Here is a 17,478-nt window from a genome sequence, read left to right as displayed (position 1 = left end):
TGAAACAGATAGTATTATCTCTTAGCAGCATAACAGAACGGTCATTGAAAGTAAGGGACATAAAACAACATCAGTATCCATAAATCACAGTGTTTTACAAGGGGCACCTCTCTCTACAGCTTTATATAACTTAGCTAGTGATTTTGTACTTGAAGAACTGTCTGAAAACAGCATATCCAATGAATTTGGTTTCAAGCTTTTTGAAGACCTCCCTAAAATAACATGTATAGGTTTTTATAGTAGCTAACAACAAAAAGCATGCTGAATTGTCTGTTGCTGCATGTGTAAGACATCCGACTGATTGTTTATAGTTGAGAAAATTATTTGTGTGTTTCAGTGGTATTATTGCTTTCAGAACAATTTTTCCGACTGATTGTTTATAGTTGAGAAAATTATTTGTGTGTTTCAGTGGTATTATTGCTTTCAGAACAATTTTAGTTGATTTGAAGTTACAGTGTATAATGTGACTGACTGTGTGGGGTTACTTCTCTTCCTCTGAATCAACCTCCTCGTACTCTTAATATTACCCTAGCTTGGGGACTGGGTTTTTACGACGTCTTCACAATTCATTTCACCTTCATTAGGTTACCACTAAGCCATGCACTATTATTATTATTATTATTATTATTATTATTATTATTATTATTATTATTATTATTATTATTATTATTATTATTAATTATTAATTATTACAAAGTTAAAATATAAAATTTTACAGTATTACAAACAGTCGTATCCATCGATCACTAGTTTATTAGCTTCCTTGGTATATCAGTGGTGGTGTCCAATCCATGAGCACGGGTTCAATTCCAAACAACCAAGCATTCCTCATTGTATATACTTCCTGACTTCATACTTAATTATATAGATCAGGGCCTCTCAAACGCCCAAAATCTCATGCGTGCAAACTGAGGCTGCAGAGTTCCTGTGCACAGTCCATCGGTCCCACTCCGCTCGGACCAACGCTTCGTCTCTGGGCTACTTGGCTAAACTCGGCTCGGATTTGGAGCATTACGGAGCAAGTGAGGAAGAGGGAGACAAGTGGAGCGAGTGAGACAGGCGTGGGGAAAGAGAGAGACAGCGCTATTGCTCCAAATCGAGGAGTGGGAGTCTGCACTCTGGTCAACCAAGCGAAGTCGTCTTTTGCACCGTGCACAGTGCATGCACCCTGAGAGGCCCTGATATAGATACCAGAGTGCTGGTATTTCACCCCCGTCTATTTCTACATCCTTGTAGGAAGACATTGTAGGGCACTGTTATAGGAGTGATATAATTTTATTTTTATTGATAAAGCTGCTAAAATGAAACACAATCTTTCAGGTTTAGTATTCTCCTTTGTTGTTTGGAAACAAATTCGTGATCATGAGTCGGACACCACCACCGATCTACCAAGGAAGCTAATAAACATGAATGACGGGTACGACTGCTGGTAATGCTTTAAAATTCATTTTAATTTAATAACATTTATTTATTTATTTATTTATTTATTTATTTATTTATTTATTTATTTATTTGTTTATTTATTTATTTATTTATAACTTATCTAAAATACATTTGCAAATATGCAGTAGTATATTATATATTATCTTCACAATTATTTACACCTGCAAAGTACTTGATGTGCTTATCTCCCGGTGAAGTTGTTTCATATTTGTATATATTGTTGCAATCCTTACTGTTTACAACATTAATGAGGTTTGTACATTTACCTTAGCATTGTAATTTTGTCCTGTGGTGTGGGTTTTTCTCAATCGCTGAAAGTATCATTCAAAATAGATAAGTCTGTAGTACATTTTTGATTCATGAACAAATATTTCAACTGTAATTTTATTTTCTATGATCCATTATTCACATGTTTGTTTAGTTGATATTTTGTTTTCAAGTGTGTCAATTCTGAGGACAACTTGTTCAAAAATTTAGGAACTACAGCTGTAGTGTTCTAGGTCCATATTTTGTTGTAGTACCTGATGATCTGAAAATAACTTATATGCGTCAGTCTTGTTCCATGTGTATGTTCAATTACAATTCTATATTGTGGCTTCCAGTAATTTTCTTTAATTGTGTTGTACATATGAAGTTGTTAAACTCTCAAGAACCTTTCCTTCAGGTACATCCTTGATAACATATCCTCACTTAAGCTAAGTATTCCTCTGTTTTCATACCAGAAGAATGCTTGACAATACGATTTTGTAGCATTTGTACCATGTTTGTGTCTGTAACAGAAGCCGATCCCCATACACTTACACAATATAAGTGACTCAACAAGTGAATGATAAACCATTTTTAAGCTATCATGAGGTATTATATACTTGTGGCTTAATGAAGTACAGAAGGACTTGGATTCGGCTGGGATTTCAGATATTGATATAGAAGATCGTTCCAAATTTTTTTCTACGGTACAGTCTTGGCTTAAATCAATAATAATTATATACTTCATAATTTGCATTTTGAAGAAGCTTAGCCTCAGTCTTTCACACAACTTACTAATATGTTGCTACCATGAAAAATATCTACTATTATACCTAGATATTTCTTGTTATCAACTTCCTCTATTGCATGGTCACAATTGCATGATTTTTGTTCACCATCATGAATACATTGAACTGAATGGCCTGTTATGTTAATGTTTTCTCTCTCCATTTTTGGGGTAATAATATACAAGACTTTTGTTTTTGAAGTGTTAATCATTAAGCCCTTATCATGGGACCATTCTTGAAAGTAGTTGTACTCCATTTGTAAATGCTTCTCTGCTACTTTTGGGTTTTTATGTACTGATACACTTAATTTATCATCTGCATACATGAAATATTTACAGTTTTTAAAACATATGCTTATATTATTGACAAAAATAATATACAAAATGGGTCATAGGATACTTCCCTGTGGAACAATTCTTTTAATAGAAGTTATTTCTCCATATATATAATCAATTTTTACCCTGTACATTTGGTCAGTCAGATAACTTTCAAAAACTTTTAGTGGTATTCCTCTTACCCCAATCCCCTTGTGGGTGGGGGCGCTAGAATAACACTCGTGGTATCCCTTGCCTGTCATCAGAGGTGACTAAAAGGGCCCCAGGGGAGCGTGGGTTGGCGACCAGGAGGGCCCTTAGCTGAGTCCTGGCATTGCTTCCACTTACTTGTGCCAGGCTCCTCACTTTCATCTATCCTATTCGACCTTCCTTGGTCAACTCTTGTTCTTTTCCAACCCTGACACTATTAGGTTTGCGAGGGCTGGGGTGTCTTTCATTTTCACACCCTTCATGGCCGTTGCCTTTCTTTGGCCGATACCTTCATTTTTCGAAGTGTCGGATCCCTTCCATTTTTTCTCTCTGATTAGTGTTATATAGAGGATCGTTGCCTAGTTGTACTTTCTCTTAAAACAAGAATCATCACCACCAACACCACCACCACTACCACCACCACCTTCATGACCTGCATAGAGATTAGTTTGCTTTTGGCTTTTTTTTTTTATAGTTCAATATTAAGTCTAGTGCAGGCTCAAACCTTCTCCACAATGGCACCTTTCTACATTTCCTTCTCCATTCTTTCTTCACTTTGTTATTTGTGGGACATACATAGTAAATTTTACACCCTTCATGGTCCTACATTTTCCACATGCAATACCCTATCCATGGAGAGAAGGATACTATTATTCTTTTAGTTTATGATTCTGACTATAAATCTCATGTTAGATCCATATTGACAGTTGAACTTCTTACAAAATTCGTCGTAATTGGACGTAAAAGATTGGATAGAAGGATATCAACATCATTTTTGTACAATTTTATTGAGTTTATAACCATAACATTTTGTTTTTCTTGTATGTCACCTGAAACCTTTCTTGTTTACATCTACATTCCTACATTATCTTTTACCTCTAAAAGTCATATTTTCCAACCCACCGCTGATGAAAGAGCCTGAATTATCTAAATTGTTGTGTCCTTCTTGAGAGTGCTATTATGTTTTGTTCCACTGTTATCAAGTGTGTGCTTCTTTTCATTTTTATATCCTTTCTCTTATACCTTCCCTGCATGGCTATTTTGAGCATGCATCTTCTTGATCATCTTGAAGTTACTCAAAACATATTTCTTTCACTCTTGAAGTAATCTGAAAGAAAATCATCTTCCTCGCATTCAAACTAGTGACCCCATATGCCGTTACTTTGGTCTGCGTCGTGGACAGGTAAATAAATATATGTGCAAAAAGTCTTTTGTGTGCTGCATGTTTATGCTGGATTTAAAAGCTTGGTTCATGCGTGGAGAAATAGGCTCTCTTTTCCTTATCTCTAGTACCATATGAATCTTGAGAGTGAGCATCGTTTAGATTTCTGACAGTGCAGTATAATCTAAAACAGAAGCGACATCTGACACTTGTACAGTATTGTTCCCTTGTGGGTGAGGGTGGTAGAGTAACACTCACATTATACCCTGCCTGTTGTAAGAGTCAATTACCCCAGGGGCTCTTAACTTGGAAACATGGATTGGTGTCCACAGGGCCCTTAGCTGAGTCTTGGCATTGCTTCCACTTACTTGTGCCAGGCTCCTCACTTTTATCTATCCTATCTGACCTCCCTTGGTCAACTCTTCTTCTTTTCTGACCCTGACTGTATTACAGCACTTGAGGCCTAGGGAGTCTTTCATTTTCATGCCTTTCATGGCCCTTGTCTTCCTTTTGGCTGATAGCATCATTTTTCAAAGTGTTGGATCCCTTCCTTTTTTTTTTTTTCTGTCTGATTAGTGTTATATAGAGGATGGTTGCCCAGTTGTACTTCCTCTTAAAACAATAATCTCCACCACCACCACCACCACCTGGGGTAGCAGCCTTTCGGAAGTTTCAAGGACAGCAGTCTGGATGATTGACTGACATGCCCTTGTATAACATGGCTTAGCCAGAGGTACCAGCTATTACGGATTATGCATAATTATTATGGATTTCACCTCATGATTACGGAATTATGGTCAAAGGGGATATTATTACGAAAAAGCGACAATATCACAAAAACACATTTCTAGGGCGAGAAAAGGGAAAGGGGAAAAAAATGAATCCTTTGGAGCATTACTGCTGAACCCTCCTCTTTTCAGCGCTTGTGAGTTGGCAACGATACTTCGATCGTCACTTCCATTTGCTACCTGTGAGCGTTGAAAATTCATTGTGATTGAAAGGGCTCTTCTCCTTTATAAAACCTTAGGTAACATTTTATTTACAGTATTAAGTGTATCTGACAGTAACTCTCCCACAGAAAGGGTTCTCAGTGTTCATAGGAAAAATTGGAGGGAATTCAGGTCTACATTGAGCACATCTACACTGGAAACTCTTATGGTTCAGAAGGCAAAAATTCCATCACAGGGGGGAAGGATCCTTCAAGGAAATCCACACTGAAAAGCAGCTGCTGGGTGCGAAACAAGCTACAAAGAATATTTTATGACAGAACTAACTGGTATTGTGCAAATTTTGCTGTGTAATATGAAATACTTCAGAATAGATTGCTGTCGGCAAGGGCAAAGGGGATGTCATTATCAAGAAGGTAGGTGATACTTTGGATTTGACTCGAAAATTTCCAGGGGGGTTTACTGAAAACCCACTTCAAAGTTTGGCACCTCTGCTTAGCTGTGTTGATATGCATACATGGCTGAAAGCAATGGGAAACTACAGCCGTACCTAACTCCCGACTCTCTGTATGAATGATGTACTGATGATGGCTTCCTCCCGGGTAAAATATTCCAGAGGTAAAATGGAAATCAAAAGAATATATGAAGAGAGAGTAGATTTAATACAATATGTAAAAGGTGATGAGAATCTAATTGTGATGGGAGACTGGAATGCGGTTGTAGGCCAAGGAAGAGGAGGTAATGCAATAGGAGAATTAAGATTGGGACAAAGGAATAAAAGATGAAGTCAGCTGGTTGAATTCTGCACCAATTATAATTTAGTCCTTGCTAACACTTGGTTCAGACACCACAAAAAATGGCTGTAATACGTGAATGAGACCTGGAGACACTGGAAGGTATCAAATAGACTTCATTAAATCAAACTGCTGGGATTCTCTGATATTGTTATTTTATCTAAGTCTGCAGAAGATCTGGAGAAACTGTTGAATGGTATAGACACAGTCTTGGAGAAGGAGTACAAGATGAAAATAAATAAGTCCAAAACAAAAGTAATGGAGTGCAGTCAAACAAAGTCAGGTGATGCAGGAAATATTAGACTAGGGAATGAAATCTTAAGGAAGTAGATGAATATTGTTACTTGGGTAGTAAAATAACTAACAATGGCAGAGGTAAGGAGGATATAAAATGCAGACTAGCACAAGCAAGGAAGGCCTTTCTTGAGAAGAAATTTGCTCACTTCAAACATTGATATACGAGGGAGTGCTGGAAAGTTGAGGATAGCATCAACACCCAGTCCTTGAGCCAAGGGAATTAACTGGTCATGATTAAAATCCCAGATCCCCTCCATTACAACTAATACATTTGTCCCACCCATGCTTTCACTGTACAAAACATTTTTTGTATGTCATCTTTAAAAATGGCTGACAGCTCCTCCCTTGTTTCTTGTTGACCTCTTCAGTGTTGTCTAATTGGTGTCCTTCCATCCCCTTTTCATGCGTTGAAATAAGAAAAAAGTCGCATGGAGCCAGGTCAGGTGAGTAAGGTGCGTGGGGCAGCAAAACTATGCCATTTTTAGCCAAAAACTGTGAAAGAGAGAAGGCTGTGTGTGTAGTGCATTGTCATGGTGGAAGAACCCGTCTCCTGTCTGCCAAAAATTGGGTCTTTTTTGATGAATACTGTTGTGCAATCTTCTTAAAACTTCCAAATTTCACAGCTGCATGTTGTCCACTTAAATTTGCCATCATAAAAAATGCACAAGAATAAAACAGTGCTAGTAAAAACCATCACTGCACATGAACAGAATAAGCCAGGTCGACAACACAGGCGGCACTGAACTGGCAATGAGTTGCGCTATACACGCCTACACAAGCTTCGCACAAGGCAATGTTATTCCAGTTAATTTTTTGCATCCCTTTGTAGGAATTAGAAAGATGTTTTTAAAGACTTTCATCTGGAGCATGGCATTGTATGGAAGTGGAACGTGGACGATAACTAGCTCGGAAAGAAAGAATAGAAGCCATTCAAATGTGGTGTTATAGAAGATTATGGAAGGTGAGATGGATAGATTGAATCACGAATGAAAGGATGCTGAATCAAATTGGTACAGGAGATCGATTTGGCTAAATTCGACAAGACCCTATCAAGACAGTAATTGAAACTGAGAGGACTTCTCCTGACTTTTCATCTTGATTATCATCATATCATTGTCTGCTGTCCATCTCACAACATTGTCGAGATCTTTTTTGTAGTCGCTCACAATCCTATTTATTACTCTGTCCAGAATAACATTATCTGCAAAAAGCGTTGTATGTGATTCCAGTACTTTACTCATATCATTTTATATATATATATATATATACTAGCAGTTTCCCGCTGGCTCCGCCCGCAATGTACAAAGTATGGTGTTCGAAACAGACTTTCAATGTATTAGGTCGTGTTACGTACATGTAGTACGTGTTGAAGAGATGTTAAGTACAGAACAAAAATGGCCAGCCGGACACCAGTGGGATCCGAACCCACAACCTTCCGATTTCGCGTGTCCGGCTGGCCATTTTTGTTCTGTACTTAACATCTCTTCAACACGTACTACATGTACGTAACACGACCTAATACAATGAAAGTCTGTTTCGATTACAATGCAGTCGTGAAAATTCAATATTCAAAGTATGGTGTTGTTCGTTACTATCCTCACGGATGTATTTGCAAAGTTTCGAGTTAATGAAACAAAGCACATCATCTGCTATGGTAATAGAATGTAATATTATGTCAACAAAACACTTGAAAATACATCACACAAAGAATTAAACGTTCCTTGGAACAACACTACGCGCCGAACTGTTAAAAAAGTCCTTCAAAGATCTTTGTCATGGAGACAAATGTACTCATAACTTTCCTCAGAATCAACCAATTTGAATAGTTAAGAGCTGAAATGAAAGAGCTTGATCCACTGAGTGTTCCTAGGCCAAAACAAACTCCATACCTCAATTAGAGAAAAAGATATGATTGCTTCAAAGAGACAAAAAATTGAAAAATCAAATAATTTGAGGAAGGCGAAAGTTAAGTGATTTATAGTGCCTGATGACAAATCTGTGCATGAATACATGTCAGTTTAAAAAAATGAAGGAAATCAACTGGATAGAATGGCCATACTGACTGACTTTAGTTTTCATCAATTTTTTAATATATAGATATAAAAACATAGAGATCTAATCATACTGCCTGTTTTTTTTATGTTTTAAGAGTAGCCTTATAGTAAGGGCTGCTCTAATAGCTTCTTTCAGTTGTTCCATTGTTTGATATTGTCAGTTTGAAACACATTTTTTAATTATACCTCATCAACACAATCACAAGAAGAGAAATCAAGATCTCAGAGAGTTAATCCAGAGTGCTGGAAGGTGATCTCCTCCATATCCATCTATTTGAAACATATTATTTAGGAATTCCCTGACAGTGATGGTATTGGGCGGTAGTCTGCCATGTATAGGAAACTGGGTGTTAGGCTGATGACACACAGAATGGTTTTTGCCGAGTCGGCCGCTGAGTCTGCCGCCAAGTCGGCGCATGTTTCTATTGTATCAGATGGGATGAAACGGATACAGCAGTGCTCGCTGACAGGCGGCAGATTTGCTGACTCGTCCTGTTGTTTGCTGGCGGTGCAGCAAGAGTTTTGAAGACTCTAGCACCATAGATTGAATACATACATTCAGCTGAATTTACGCGGCATCACTGATAAGTATCAAGTCCTATATTATTAAATTACTCCTTGCTATGTCAGCTTTGGCGTGGTACGGCAGCCATGTTTTTTTCTGTATTGTAGTTTGAAAATTTTAGTTTGTCTTGCCTCATCTAACATCATGCTCACTCGTGTGTTTTGTCACAGTCGCCAAAACCTGCCCTGTGTATCAGTCACAGGCAGCAGCAGACTCGGCCAAAACCGCTCCATGTGTCATCAGCCTGAGTGTAATGGAGGTTTGTGTTGTGTGTGGTTTTTGTGTGTTTGTGTGGTTGTGAATTACTGGAAAGTTGAGGATAGCATCAACACCCAGTCCTTGAGCCAAGGGAATTAACTGGTCATGATTAAAATCCCAGATCCCAGAATATTTAGGCCAAGACACTGACCAGTCAGCCACACGGCTGGCACTCCATTGTGTTACAGCTAGCTGTCTACTATCAGATTCAGTCTTTTGAGCAAGAGAAATGTTGTTGTGTACAAAAGCAAACACTTGTACAAACACAAACTTAATTTTATCGATTCACCAGTTTACAAGTATTCATTCACTTAAAATTGCACTGAAACTTAAGTTATTCTCGCTGGTGACCATGAAAATTAACTATGTACAGTATTTACAATGATGCTTATTAGTTGTTGTTGTCAGTTTCTGAGTGTGCTTTAAGTCACAATAATATTCTCATTGCCAGAACACAAATATTAAGGGAAGCCCTGTCTTAAAGCACATGAAATCAAAAATAAGGAAGAAAGTCCTTCTGCATACTAGAATATGTCACAAAATGCTGAAGGCAAAGAAGACCACAGTGAGAGGGAGAAAGTGATTGGCTGATTGCTCATGCAGGGGTGAAACCTCACGACCTGTGTCGGTTCACTTATCCAGACCACAGGGTATACCTTACGTGGCTGGAGTACAGTGTAGACAGGTCAGCATACGGCAGTGCTTTGCAGCTCATCCTGCATTCCAATTTATACTGTAAGTTGGCGTGACATCATTATCTAGCGCTGCACTCTGGCGTGTTGACTGCACACGTAGGCGCATGGCGCACAGTACAATAAGGGCACCACAACAAATATATCAAGTGCTTACCGCACTTAACAGCACAGATCATGAACAGGTAGCTTGAGATTTAAATACTCTCATTACTAGGGCTTGGAAGTTGAGGAAAAATCCTTTTTTTTCTCGAGTGTCCAAAGACGAGGCCCAACATAATATATGTTCATTCTGCATCATTGAAGGCCAGAAAATGGTGGGTTTTATTTGTCCTTTTTTTGTCTTTTCTGGCGTTTTTTGGCTTATTGGTTCTTTTATAGCTTTTTTTTTTTTTAATGGCTGCAACTTCGCTTTATTTCGACTACATTTTTACTGCCCATTCTCAATTCATAAGTTCATCCATCACCTCTTAAACATCTCTTCTCTAGTAAATACATATAATTATTTGAATCATATCTGAAAAGAGAAAATGAAGTGAAATTTAAAAAATTAAATTAGTGCTTGAAGAAACCAGGAGTATCAAATTATGTGCAAGTGAAATACTGAAATGAGAAAAGTTTGATGCAAGTGTTTTTGAGAGGAAGATGTCACTTGATTCAGGTATGAACCCTTAAGATCCATTGATGTGGAGAGTTTCTCGATGTTTTGCAACATGCTGTCTGAAAACTGATGATCCTTTGCACCTAAGAACCTATAGACGACTATTGTGATATACTGAAAGGCTAACTGAGGTAGGGTTTCTGATTTGTAACCCTGGTGTGTTAAGTCAAATATTATTCCAGTTATGCTAATTTCAATTTCTTTCACCAGTTTGCTGAATTCATTCTAGGTGGAAAAATATTTCATTTGAATTTCTGCAAGTACTTTTTTTTATCTAACGTGGAATTCACTCATATATTTTTGCACTCTACGTTGCATACCACCAGAATTTTGCACTTTTAAACATATTCCTTCATTAAATATTAATAAAAACAAAAATTATGAATGAATTTGGATCACATTTTTAATCCTTTTTTCCAGTTTTATGTCCTTTTTCAGATATCTTTAGGTCTTTTTGTAGGTCTTCAACTTCCAAGCCCTACTTATTACATACCATTATAGGATCATTCCAAGCATCTGTAGTGATCATATGCATGATGCACTTCTTTATCTCTGTGTTATCACTAATTTGTTGATGCATGCTAGCCTAAATAATTTCAGTTGAAGATCTTTTTTCATGTGTGTTAACATTGTAGTTTTTGAGGCTCCCCAAGTTGAGATGCTCTGTTTTTATAGTGACTGTTTGTTTGAACTGAACTCTTCTACCCCCATTGCTACATGTTTCCCTTCCTGTAGTGTTTCATCCTGTCTGTTTCTCCTTACTAGTAATGGAAATGAACAAATAAGTGTCAAAGCAAATCATATAGGAACAAGGAAAGGAACACATAATAGGAAAAACACCAGTGGCGTATACTGAGGGCTACCAAAACTATTGGTGAAGCTGTAACCTCAAATGAGAACAATGGAAACTAAAGCATATTATAATGTAAGCATCTGACACATTGTTCCATTTACAAAACTTGAAAGCAATGAGAAAAAACGTTGCACTTATTTCTGAGATCAAGGCATCAGAGACTGATATTGCAGTACAAGCGCTGCGTCCCTCTCACCTCCCCTCACCTTGCGCGGCTTGCTGCTGAATGTCTGATAGGTGCGGGGACCTGGCGGGATAGGTGTGCTAGGCTTCAATCCGTCACATCGCCACTGCTACGAACAACTATGCGTTACTCTTCGTATATGACAGAGTGCTGGCATTTGTGTTTACTTCTACATCCTTATAGGGAGACACTGCAAGGCTGCTGTTGTATGAGTAATATACCATATTTACGCAAATAATACCAATTTTTTTAAAAATTGAGGCACGAAATTGGGGTGCGGGTTTTATTTGCATCAGTGTTGGCATTTATTTATTTTTTTTTTTTTCAAAATCAGCCTCCCTAAAGTTAGGGTGCAGGGATTATTCGGTGGCAAGGATTATTCGCGTAAATACAGTAGTTTCCCTTTTCTAGGTAATTCTGCTAAAATGAAATGCAATCTTTCAGTTTTAGTGTTCTCTTTTGTTGGTCAGAATAGAACCCGTGGTCATGGGTCGGATACCACCACTGACCTCTCGAGGAAGCTAATAAATCGGTGAATGATGGGTACAACCACTGGTAATGCTATAAAATTCAAATTTATAATTTAACAATAATAACTTAATAGTAATAATAATAATAATAATAATAATAATAATACATGACATCTGTATAGGCTGGGTGGTGACCTAATGAGGATGAAATGAATGGCAAAGACATCATAAACACCCAGTTCTGAAGCCAGGGGCATTAAGAGTGCGAGGGGGTTGATTCTGAAAAATGAACCGGGGCCATCGGACCAAGGCCAAGCATTCTATCCATTTAGCCACAAAGCCAGACTTAAATTTGCTAAAACTTGGGTTACCATCTCCACTGATCAGGTGTTGATTATTGACACTAGCCGAGGCCAGGGCAGTAGCTTGTGAAACAGCACTGACAACACAGCAGGCTACTCCGTTGGCTATTGGCTGCAGCTCAAAACACTTAAGGCTTTCACTAAACCAACTATCGAAAAGGGTTAACCTAAGTCTAGTGGTAGCCCATGTCTTGATCCCAGTATATGCCACTGATAAACACAGTAACAATCAATATGGGACATGAAAACATAAAAGGACAGGTCTAAGTCATTTTGGAGGTTTTAATTAGTGTAGACAATCTTGGTGCAGTTCCTACCCATCTTATCATTTTCAGATGGTTCACTGCCATCTTCAAATATATGGGCATTCTTCCTCATCAATCCCAGTTCTTGGACATCCATTTCTTCTCCTCCAATGAACTTGTTTTTGCTCCACAGCTTCATCTGGAGGAGGGGTTGGGCATGAACACTCATTGAGAGGCCAGCTTGACAGATCTGAGTCTTGATGCAGTAAGTGTAGGATAAGAGAAAAGTGCAAAATAAACACACAAAAAAAAGAAGAGGACTAAGGTAAAGATGAAAACAGGTGGTAAAAGACTAGGTACACAGGGCAAACACAGAACGAGAAAAAGGATCACAACGGTCCATATAAGTAACGGAAAAGAACAAAAAAGTGTCGAGTCCTGTACAGTGATTTTCTCTCATCGGTTGTCCGGTAAGCATGCCGAGCTTATCTGCCTCCCATTGACTCACCACTCCCCACTCCATGGCATAGCAACACGGACAGCACTATTAATAATCTTGACCATAATGGCCAGTATAGGGTCTGTATTGACTTAATCACAATAAGTACATAGATGGATGATCCACCTAGTCAATACAATGTGTTAATTTTTTTTTATATATTTACCTTTCACAGTTACATTATATCTAGTACATGTTTCGAGAATATGCGCATTTTCTTCTTCAGCTAGTTAAGTTAAAATTTGTATATACAATAATACCTAGTGAACATGTATTATTGTGTCTTATTGTATACACAAATTTTAACTTAACTAGCTGAAGAAGAGAATGTGCATATTCTCGAAACATGTACTAGATATAATGTAAATGTGAAAGGTAAATATTTTTTAAAAAATTAACACATTGCATTGACTATGCGGATTATCCATCTCTGTATTTACAAGGACAGCACTTCGCTCACTTTATCCGTGCATGTGATGAGATAACAAACAAAGAAAATAAGAATTAAGAAAATAAGGAGATGTTGGAAATGTTCTCCTCCTGCATCCACACATTTCTGGCATCCAATTCACACGCATAAGTTCGTCTTCCATTATTGAGGCTATGTCTCTCTGGATATGTTCTACTTTAACATTTTCGTAGCCTGCCATGCTGAGCTCTTCGAAATCCCAGCTTCTTGCCCAAGTCTTCTTAGGTATTTTGTAGGTGTATGATCTCATCTTTGTGCGATTTCATTAACCTTTTCGTCGTTAAGTACACGGTTTTCTAATACTTCACTTCTTATCGAGTAAAGAATCGGTTCTTCTCAATTTGTTTACAAGTTTCCGCACGGTCCCTCTGTGTGGAGGGCGTACACCTGGAAATTGTGTTACAAATCACCTAACGACTTTCCTGCAAAACTCTGTTTTCACATAATTTTCATACATAAATACCCTTACCTCTACCACGTTCACATTATGAAAATTATAACCCCAAAGTAACTCTTCATAACTCAAGAACAGTTGGAGCGACAGATCGATACTTAATACACATTCTAAGCATAGATCTGAACTGCAAAGTGCAGGCATTCCCATGCTTTCGCTGCGCTGCGCTGTGTAACCGGGTCGTGATGAGTCCATGGGAGGCAGATAAGCTTGGCGCGCCTGCTGGCCAACCAGTGAGAGAACTCCTCGTATATATATATATGTATAGTGAGAGAGAGAGAGAAACAAGAAAAGAAACACATAATAGGACAAACACAATAATAGGTCAGTGTGGGAGGCAGGAACAATGGAAAGGGTTTGTGTAACCATTACAAAATTGTCCTTTAATCAAACTTATTCTTTTTTTTAAGCATCGTGTGGAGTCCTGCCACACCTCCTACATTATCCAAGTATTCCTTTCATTTTGTGTTTTACTGTTATTTTTGTATGGAACTTTACCATTATCATGTAAGGGTAATTATACATCTATTACCTGTTGTTATCATTTATGTGATAAGTTTTATTAGTAAAGCTAAAATTGTTTCAAAGCAACCCAAGATGCTGTTGTAAAGAAATTTTGGAAGTTTTGGGGCAAAAGTATGGATATATATTATTATTTATCTTGTAAAGAAATTTTGGAGTGAAAGTATGGATATACATTTTTAATATCTTGTTAGACCATTGTTATAGATTGGAATAAATTGATTGAGTCTTAAGCTTAGTTAACAATATGTCTGTAGCTTCTCTGAACTGATAGGAAGATCTTTTCAGCAAAACATGCATATAAATTCCTAATACCGGTACCATAATAGTTGTAATGTAGTCAATTGAATCACCTGAATAATATGTACTATTTATATCATTTCATAATCATGATGATATGGGCCTTTTTTACAGGTTGTGAAGATTATTAGGCCGTCAGAAACTGCTGGACGATATATTTCATACAGGCTTGTATGTTAGTAAAATTTGTACTTTTCTATTATGATCTTAAAGAGGAGCATGAACAAGAAGAATGCCAAATATTGTAAATTCTGTTAACTATGTGGATTGAAATGAATTTTATTGAGTAATGTGTGATATGTAGATCTTTGTTAATGTTAAAACATATTTTCTTCAAAATAAAACATATTTCAATGTTCTTGTTATGTCTCTTCATACAGTACTCTTTAGTAGTATTATCAGATTTAGAAAATTAAATCAAGGACAGTTTGCAAGTTAAGAAAAAGAAACAATATAAAACAGGCTATTTGAATTCCAAAGAACATCCTATATTTGTTGTATGAAACTCTCGTCTTATGAACTCACATCTTGTAAGACATGTATGACCGGGCGAGTTGGCCATACGGTGAGGGGCGCGCGGCTGTGAGCTTACATCCGGGAGATAGTGTGTTCGAATCCCACTGTCGGCAGCCCTGAAGATGGTTTTCCGTGGTTTCCCATTTTCACACCAGGCTGTACCTTAATTAAGGCCACGGCCGCTTCCTTCCAACTCCTAGGCTTTTCCTATCCCATCGTAGCCATAAGATCTATCTGTGTCGGTGCGACATAAAGCCACTAGCAAAAAAAAAAAAAAAATACATGTATGATAATCACAGGTCTTGAAAGAGTTTTTGTTATTGATTTCATTTACTTGATCCAGATTCCACCCATCGTCTTTCCTATCTCATTTCCTTTGCTCCATTCTTGTTCTCTTCCACCTCTGATAGTAAAAGTTTTGGAAACTGATACAAACTTGTCAATGGAAATTTTCCAGTAGATCTGAACAAAAGTGTCTGGGGTGTAAAAATTACATTTATATGTTTTGACTTCTTGCGCTACCTATGGGTCTTTTTAACAAACTAAATTATGGAGTAGTTCAAGTCTTCACGGCATGGTGTGATGAAAACTTTCTACAACTGGTAAGAAAATTAGTGAAAGCTGTAATTGCTTTGTTCTCAAAACACAGTTTTCTAAACAGCAACAGTCAGTAATTAATATTGTTACCGTGGTTGGTGGATCAGCAGAGGTGAAAGAAGGTGCCGGGGTGAATGAGTCTAACTACCAAATCAAAGTTAATTTAAAACTGTAACAAGGTTATATTTTTTTTCCTCTTTAAAAAAAAAAAAACAACAACAAGTAACAAGGTAAAAAAAGAGTCTAGGAAAGACAAGATTGGTGGTATAAACAGAACTTGGGCTTCAAGCCCTCGCTTTACACTTCCTGAGCTACACGCTCAACCTAATAACCTTACTTAAGGGCAGAAATTCCCTAATGCCTGGAGCACATGCTCCCAAAATGTCAATGTCAAAGCCTCCACGAGGCACCTTTACAACACTTGAAAAGAGCTGACACGCTCCCAGTTTTTCAAGCTTCTTAAAGGCAATATCAGACTTTACAATTAATTGCCATCAAGGCACAACTTACAAAAATGATACGGGGGTATCTTGTACCCAACCTACTGGGCCTTAGCAGAAAAAGAACAGGTTAAGTAAATGGACCGAAATACCAAAATGAATGGAGGTGTGTACTTGCACTCCTAAATAAACATTCTAAAACCTAAAAGGCACTAGGTCGATGACACAGGGGCTGTTCCCAAACTATGGAGGTGACTTGTATAAGAATAATTTAAGACATTACGTAAAAGGAAAAGACCAGTTACAAACGTAGTCACCTCAAACCAATGTGAAGGGGAGCTCGAGAGGGTACAGCACTCTCTCTCCCCGATTTACAGTTAAAGATATTTACATAAGCCGGCAGAAAATTACATTACAGAAAAGTAGGTTACATCGTTAAAGTTTCGGACCTATCCCTCGGGTTAAACTGCTGAGCTAGCAAGAAATAAAGATGTTAAACGGCCATTACCTTTCTGAAGACCTGCTGCCTGATGAAAGAGGCACCTCCCGCCTCCTGCTTCACATACACACACTTAGATGTTGATCAAGTGGCCAAGAGAGGTGAAAATCCGCAGTTTATAAACCCTCGGGGAAAGTTCGAGACATTTCGTGAATAATTAAGCCAAAACCTCTCAATTTTATTGGTTACCTTAAAGTTGCACACTAAATCGGAGAAGAAACCAGTGATAGGCTGAAAATTAATTACAGAAATTAGGGTTTGGCTAAATTCAAAACTGGCGGAAAGAAAAGATAAATATTGCCAACCGAAAGATGAATGAACAAAATTTAGTAAAGAAAAAACTTATGAATACAAAATTTCTTCAAAAAAGGTTCTTTCACTTCGCACCAGGGTGCATGATCATAGTTTTTGTAGTGACATCTATGAGAGAATGTCCACACGTATTGATCAATGGAAAACAAAACAAATTGAAATTCACACAGTACTGGCAACTTCATAATCACAAAATTACGGCAGTGACCTCTTCTGAGGAAAAGTTTAAGTAGGTCAAGTTCCAAGTTCAGTGTTTCTCCTGTAGAGGAGTTCTAATTGGCGCAAGATTTAAATGTGCGGTGTAGAGGTGTACCGCCCGGTACAA

At 37.7% G+C, this 17,478-nt stretch overlaps 1 protein-coding gene across 2 annotated transcripts in view; it reads left to right on the top strand.

Annotated features, from left to right (window-relative positions):
* Window positions 1–15,147, top strand: part of LOC136872385 (DNA-directed RNA polymerases I, II, and III subunit RPABC1) — a 29,652-nt gene extending 14,505 nt beyond the window's left edge. For both annotated transcript variants that reach the window (XM_067146194.2, XM_067146195.2), the window contains 2 exons: window positions 4,106–4,184; window positions 14,904–15,147. In XM_067146194.2, the coding sequence (XP_067002295.1) occupies window positions 4,106–4,184; window positions 14,904–14,969 (145 nt within the window). In that variant the 3' untranslated portion in view covers window positions 14,970–15,147. The remainder of the gene's footprint in view (window positions 1–4,105; window positions 4,185–14,903) is intronic.
* The last annotated feature ends 2,331 nt before the right edge of the window (window positions 15,148–17,478 follow it).

The sequence above is a fragment of the Anabrus simplex genome, chromosome 4 (assembly GCF_040414725.1).
Source record: "Anabrus simplex isolate iqAnaSimp1 chromosome 4, ASM4041472v1, whole genome shotgun sequence".
Taxonomy (NCBI): domain Eukaryota; kingdom Metazoa; phylum Arthropoda; class Insecta; order Orthoptera; family Tettigoniidae; genus Anabrus; species Anabrus simplex.
This window is presented reverse-complemented; position numbering and strand designations above follow the sequence as displayed.